This window comes from Arachis ipaensis, chromosome B02 (assembly GCF_000816755.2).
Source record: "Arachis ipaensis cultivar K30076 chromosome B02, Araip1.1, whole genome shotgun sequence".
In the NCBI taxonomy this organism is placed as follows: Eukaryota; Viridiplantae; Streptophyta; class Magnoliopsida; order Fabales; family Fabaceae; genus Arachis; species Arachis ipaensis.
Window position 1 is genome coordinate 88,396,548 of NC_029786.2, and position 7,416 is coordinate 88,403,963.

The 7,416-nt window shown below is 28.8% G+C and overlaps 2 protein-coding genes across 2 annotated transcripts; one reads left to right on the top strand and one right to left on the bottom strand.

Moving 5' to 3' along the window:
• On the top strand, nucleotides 355-3,394 carry LOC107625627. Its single transcript, XM_016328313.2, has 6 exons — nucleotides 355-593; nucleotides 942-1,017; nucleotides 1,548-1,726; nucleotides 1,995-2,055; nucleotides 2,207-2,272; nucleotides 3,061-3,394. The coding sequence occupies exons 1-5, from the start codon at nucleotides 465-467 to the stop codon at nucleotides 2,221-2,223; spliced, it is 462 nt and encodes a 153-aa protein (XP_016183799.1). The 5' UTR covers nucleotides 355-464; the 3' UTR covers nucleotides 2,224-2,272; nucleotides 3,061-3,394.
• Nucleotides 4,426-5,842, bottom strand: LOC107625629 (putative lipid-transfer protein DIR1). Its single transcript, XM_016328315.2, has 2 exons — nucleotides 5,384-5,842; nucleotides 4,426-4,621 (listed from the first exon to the last, which is right to left on the bottom strand). The coding sequence occupies exons 1-2, from the start codon at nucleotides 5,724-5,726 to the stop codon at nucleotides 4,605-4,607; spliced, it is 360 nt and encodes a 119-aa protein (XP_016183801.1). The 5' UTR covers nucleotides 5,727-5,842; the 3' UTR covers nucleotides 4,426-4,604.

The window sequence follows — 7,416 nt, forward strand, 5'->3', positions numbered from 1 at the left end:
CATTGATCCAATTTTAACATATTTAATTAGAGAGTCAAATCAGTCACCAAAAAAAAAATTAGAGAGTCCAATCAAAACACGTAACACTATCTTTAACTATCACCCATGGTCAATACTTTTACATTCTGAATGAATCTCTCTCAATTTTTTTAAGACTTCACGGTGTATCTTTTCATCCTTATAAATTGGTGTGAGCACCGTTTCTTCATAATAATAAAAGAAAAAACACCCCCTCCCTTAACTCTTGTGTTGTGAGAGAAAAGAGTCTCCATTCACGTGTCTCTCTTCCTTTCCTTGCTCCTCTTCCTCCTCTTGTTTCATTTCTCGTTTCCATATTAATATAAATATATAAAGAGAAGAAGGCTCTTAAATTTAGTTAAAGGGTGTTGAAGTGATTCTGATACAGTGGTTTTAGTTTTTAAAACTTGCAAAGAGAGAGAGAGAGAGAAAAGAAAAGAAGAAAAATGGAAGCAAGGAAGCAAAAGGGTACTTCTTCTTCTTCATTTTCTTCTGAGCTTTTTGGTTCCAAAGAGTCTCAACCATCACCTTCTTCTGGGATTTTTGGCTCTATATTTTCTCCTCAGTCACCTAAGGTCAATGAATTTTCCTTCGTTTTTCTTTTTTCATTCTTATTTATTTAATTTATTTTATTTCTATCTTTCTGCATTTCATGCTTAGGTTGATGATGATTTCTCTTATGTAACAGATTTTCTTTTACTTTTGCATTTGCTCTTTGATTTTCTTTTTGTTGTTCCTGCAACATAATTCCAAAGAACAAAGATAAGCATTTAATTTGCACGTGAAGATGAACTAAATTCAGTTAGCTTTTCCAAGTTCTTTGAATCATCATAACAAAGTTTTCATTGCATATATATGGACTCATATTAATAAGCATCTCTTGGTGTTTTTTTTTTTAATTTTATTTATTTGTGTTGATTCAGGTATTAGGTAGAGAATCTCTGCGTTCTGAGTTGAATGGAAAAATTGCTAATGAATCATTGAAAATTCGTAATCAAGGTAAAGTTCTCTAGGCGTAGACTCAGTTTTTTTTTTCTAACATTTTTTGTTATGTTTTAAGATGAAATATTTGCCAAGATCACATAATATTATATTTTTCCTTCTATTTTCCAAATTTTCCTAATTTTCCTTAATGCAGTTGCGTGTGTCAGTTATCTGGTCCATTAATAGTGGTCTTGATTCAATTCACCCAGATAAATATAATTTTTTAATATACTAATAAGATCATAATAAAACTTATTTCGGGACTATAAATTATTTATGGACACTGACATGCAGAATTCTCATATAAAATTAATAATTAAGAATTGTTAAACAAAAATTTAGTCAAATTTATTAAATTATTTTTAAATATCAACTTCATAAATTATCTAATTATTCTTAAATATCAATTTTACAATAATACAAGTGCACGTGAGTTTTCGTCATTATTTATTGTTAATTTGACCCATTTAATTCACATACATGAATCTTGTTATTTCTTTTTTGGTTTTATGTTGTTGATGGTGTGAATTGAATGAATAATACAGATGGAAACTCGAAGGGAAATAAAGAAATGGAAAGTGAGAATAAAGCGAATGAGGATATGAGTTGGATGTATGAGGATCAAAGGGTTCAACCATGTCACCTTAGTTCATCGATCATGTATGGCGCTCAGGACATATATTCGCAGCCTCAGAGTACACACAATTCAGGATACACCTCCTCGGTGAGTCCATTCCATTAGACTTACTCTTACTTTGTCACTATATCGCTAGAAATTGACCAATCAAGTGTTGTCACGTGAACTCAACTCAATAAAGTGAAGCTTATTATAAGATAAACAATCACACAAAATAAAGACTCAACAAAAGAATGGATATCTTACAAACTAGATTTTATTTTATTTTATGTATTTTATTTTGTCTATGTTTTCAGGACTAAGAATGCCTAACAATTTTTTTGTTTTTTGTTTTTTTTTTTTTGGTGTTTAACAGCTCAAGAACGAGGGGCTAGAAGATGATTCAGGAAGTGCTTCAAGAGGAAATTGGTGGCAAGGTATATTATGTTATGTGACATATGCATGAGTTACTTATATTTTTATATCATCAAAGCATGCATTTGCAATGTGAAAAATTGATTATGGTTTGTATTGTTGTGTCACAGTTTTCCTTTATTCTGATGTTGTTTTTGTTGACTTTCTAACCAGGGGGTCTGTATTATTGAGAAGTCACTCTTCCCAACAGAGATTATATATATATACTCCTCAATCAAGGTATATGATTCTGTGAAACTATGGTCAAATGGCAATATTAGATATTTGTTACTCTTTTTTTTCCTGTAAAATCACAAATAAATCTATGAAGATTTACATTTTTTAGACAAATTAATTTCTAAAAAAATATTAATAAAATCTTTTATGATAATAAATGTGAACAAGTTAGTTTAAATTAAGACTTTCTATCTTAATTATAGGGGTTAATTTAGAAGTAATATATTCATATTTTTTATCTTAAAAGATTTTATTAGTACTTTTTTAAAAACTAATCTGTTTAAAATATAAATCTCAGGAATTTATGTGTCACTTCACTTTTTTTGTTTTCCTTTTAGACTTTTAGATTTAGTTGGTTTGAAAAGTAAGAACTCTCAGAAGTGAAAAAGAGCCAAGACTTATACTCCGGGACTTGTTTGGTTTCTGTTTTTATTCAGTTATTTGTGAAAAAATAATGATAATAGAAGATGAGATTTTGTTGTTTTCAATTTTTCTTTCATTAAATATGAAAAGATTCAAAATACTGAAAATGAAAATGAAGAATTATTGATCGAGAGGAAAATAAGAGGCAGAGGAAAAGATGATAGATAACTAATGGTTGTATTTTCTAAATAAAAATTGTAAAACGAAAATAAAAAAATAAAAACTCATAAAGAAGAAAACCGGCCTTGTATATATATATGTGTGTGTGTGGACACAAGAATTCTAGTTATATACTTATATTTCTATCCTCCATGTTCAGATTGTGATTTTTGTTGTTGTTGTTGTTGTTGTTATTCATATTATTGCAGGTATACATAGGAGGATATAACATAGCATTATAGCCCATCTTTTATTATATGGAAGAAACTATATACAGTGTAGTCAGAACTCAGAAGAATGTTGTTGTGTACAACTAGCTAATTTATGCGCTTTCAACCTTTAATTTCCATTTCTTTCTTTCTTTGTATGTAAAGATTATTATTATCATTATGCTTGGTAATCTTGTTATGATATATAGCTTTATATGTAACATTAGCTACAATTATATGTGGCTGAAACTTATGTTATTATTTTGCCCTGCTTTGTATTTCACCAATGACGACTGGTTTTGGAACAAAATAGGTGTTATTACTCTCTTCAACATTTGAGTTTATTGATAGGTAAATTATATGGTAAAGATGTAAGTTTACAGATTTTTTCTTTAATAGAATGAAAGAGATAATAAAATAATAAAAAATAATTATAAAAAGAATTATATTTTTTCTCTATACCACTCCAATTTGTACAATAGAATGATAATACTATAGTTGTTTTCTTTAAAGATACTAACATAGTTGGTTATTCACATTAACTAAATCTTCAACATCCATTTATTTATTCCTTTAGTCTCTTAATTGACCAAGATCAAATAATGATACTCCAATGTGATAGTAGTATCTTTAGTACTATAATCTATGTGCAAGATAATTATTTGACGAACAAAGTATTAAAACCTAAAGGCATAGGTTCATGAATCATTTTCAAACTATATCATCCAATACAATGCTTAAACCCTTCAAAGATGGTGGGTGGGTATGTGTGTTGTGGCCTCATCTATGAAAGCATAAATGATCTAGAAACATGTCAAAAAGCTTGTTAACTAAGTAGTCAATTCCATTTGTTTTTAAAAGGGTTTCTAGTCTCTGGTTTATTCCCTCATCGAAAACATAGATTTGTCCCATTCACCTATCCTTATCCTTATCTATTATTAATGGTAGCCCGGAACAATAACTCCTAAGAATCCTTCTGTTTGGCCAATATGAATGATTATTTAAACGAATAGACGTGATTGAACGACTGTATAATTTACACTGTTTGTATTAATATTAAATTCTATTTGTATTTACTTTTGTTAAATACCATCATGAACTTTTTTTTCCCTCAAACTTTATTTTTCCTCTGTTTTCTGGTGTCTAATATAAAAAATGAGTTCATATGATAATATTTGGTAGTTGAAGAAGGTTTTTTTTTTTCTTTTCCAAAGCAGAGTGTTAAGGTAAAGATATGAGACATAGTTTCACTATTTAGCATATCTTAGTGGCAATGTGAATGGAATTATAAGATTCCAATATTATTAGATAAAGATAGGGTGAAATTAAATATGGAATTTAAAGTATAAGAGAGGTGTAGAAACATTAATTAAGAGTGAAATGGCATGGTTTGTGAAGGACAGTTATAAACTGCCAGCTATTATTATAAGAAAGTAACATTACAAAGTTACAAGGAGAATACAACAAAGTAGTGATCACATAGAGTAGTAGCTATCACAGCTATGGAGCCTTCAAATCCAGTCCTCCTTTTTTCACCAACAAATTTATGGTAGAGTGTAAGCTGCAAAACTCACCAATTTTTTTTATGTGAGCAATAAAATCTACTTGTTAGATCAAAATTGGGACTCACTAAGTCACTATTCTACACACTATCGCCAAAAAAGAAAATGAATAATAATAAAAAAATAAAAAATAAAAAAAATTGTGAGATACATGAATACATTTTTAAAAAACTCTCTTGTTAAATAGTAGATTTTCAAATTAAATAAGTGCACATATCATTTCTATATTTTAGTGTTCAAATATTCTAATTGTCATATATATATGTACATCAAAATTCAAATTAGCATGGATTTTTGGTTAATTATATAAGTGTAAACTGTGATGCTTAGGAAGATTGTATCTAAACTAGAGTTAAACCAAATATCAATTCTACGAACTGCCTAACTTTTATTTAGTTGTAATCTGTATATATTAATTAGTATATTTAAATGGATATTTCTCCGTCATGATAGCATAACTAGAGTTAATGTAAAAATAAAAAAATAAAAAAAAAAATTAGTTAATGCTGATTTAAACGTAAAACAAAAACAAAAAAATGGTGAAAACTCAGTCGACTTCACGTGAAGTGGATAACTAAGAGTCGTTAGATAATTTGACTGATTTGACTAAATTTTCATCTAACGGCTTTCAACTATCAACTTCACGTAAAGTTAATTGCACCTGAATTTCCATAAAAAAAAAATATTGGTCACCTATAATTTTTTTTAAATCTATTTAAACTATAATAAATGACAAACAAGAAAAGAGTTCTTATACTTACGTCCACACTTGTAACCAACGGGGCGGTTGGCAAAGTTGCAACGCTTGGGGATGGTGATGGCAATCTTAGGGTCGACGCCGGACATCTTGGCCGTGTTAGAGAGCAGAACGGCGCAGAGGCAAGCTGGGTTCTGGCCAAATTTCTTGACCTGAACACAGCAACTCTGCGACACGCTCGCATTCTCATCTTGCGCTGCTGTGGCGCAAGGTGCTAGCTTAATAGCCTCATTGTCTGGGGTAGTGTTTTTCCCACATTCCCCAGCACCTTCCACTCTATAAATCTGTGAGATGCTAGCAATGGCCACAAGGCCAAGAATGAACAACATCTTAGTGTGACCCTCCATTTTCTCACAACTTTCTTTTTTCTAAGTTACTATCAAGTGAAGTACTTAGTAGTTAGTAGTACTTAGATTAGATATTTCACATGCAAGTGCAACACTACCTTGGACATTATGAGGTTTTTATAGCCCAAAAAAGGCACATACTAAAGTGCTTATTCTAGTCACACCCACCTTAGAATAATGGAGCTTGCACTAGGAAAATTGTTGGATCGGTTTCTTTTTGTTAACAATTGCACCACTTTTAAATATTTTTCTTACGGGGAATGAAATTATAAATTAGTCTCTAATAATTTTGTAGTGGACAAATATATCTTTAACAAAAAGATTAATAAATTGATCCTTGATCTTTTAGAATATTCAATGAATTATTTTCTAACAAAACAAATGAACAAATTACTCTTATTTTTTAAAGTTTTAGTGATACGTATGTTCGTGATACGAAAAGTTCAAGTATTATTTAGAAGATATTAGTTTATATTTTTAGAATATTTTAATTTAATTTGATATATTTTTATTTTATTTATTTAATTACTAGATTGGGCCTTATGTTTATAAATTTTAGAGTTTTCTTTGTTTTAACCTAATAAGATGTTATAAATATCTCTTTAGCTATTGTAATAGTAGTATAGAATGATTTAGAGGTTTGAAAACCCCTTTTTGGTTTCGTAATAAAATCATGATGCAAACAATTGAGGTTGAGGAGTTCCTCTTTTGTTGCATCGGAGAATTGGGTAGAAGGTTAAGGAGTTCTTTCATTCAATTCCCAAATATGGCGTTGACAAGTTAGATTGAGAAGTCACTTTCTTGTTGCGTCAAGAAATTTGATAGAAAATAAAGTGATTCTCTTTGTATTCAATTTTAACCTATCTTTTTTATTTTTATTTCAATTACAAATTATCTTTTCTATTCAATTTCAATTCTTGTCTTGTTTATCTTTTTATTTCTTTATCATTTAGAGCATTTAATCTCTAATAATAATAATACTATTTTTGAGGAAAAAAAAGGAATGATTTGTCATTTTTTAAAAAATATTAAAAATAATTTATATTTTATATTTTTATCAAAAAACTAATTTGTTTAATATTCAAAAAGATCAAGGATCAATTTGTCAATTTTTTATTAAAAACTAATTTACTTGATACAAAATAATGAAAAGACTAATTTAACATATAACTCTTTTTTTAATTAATATCTAAATTCTATTATCATAATCTCAGAAATTTAGTTTAAAACTTTATGAACGGCCTATCTCAATACATAATTACATATCAATTCAATTTTCTTTTTAATATCTAAAATTTCTTTCTTCAGTTGCTCCACTTTTGCTATAAAAAACTGGTGTGAACACAATGTGGTTCATTCTCTTGTCTAATCAAGGTTGGTGAGATTGCTAAAATAATTCTGTAAGTTGTTGAGATCATTCTAGATGCTGCCATTAGTGCATTGCTCATATTATGTTAATCAGAAGAGCATTTTATTCTGCCAACTCATTATCACTTTCCTCTTTATTAATTGAAAAATGAAAGCACTCGCTAAATTCCTAATCAATCAGGTAAGTCACAAGTGCGTTCAAACTGAAAAACTTATTGGGGTACTAATTAAGAACCAAACTTATTTTTATAAAATTGAATCCTTATGTGCTAGACAACAAAGTAATTCTGTGTTATTTGTTGGTTACCCAAAAAAAAAAAAA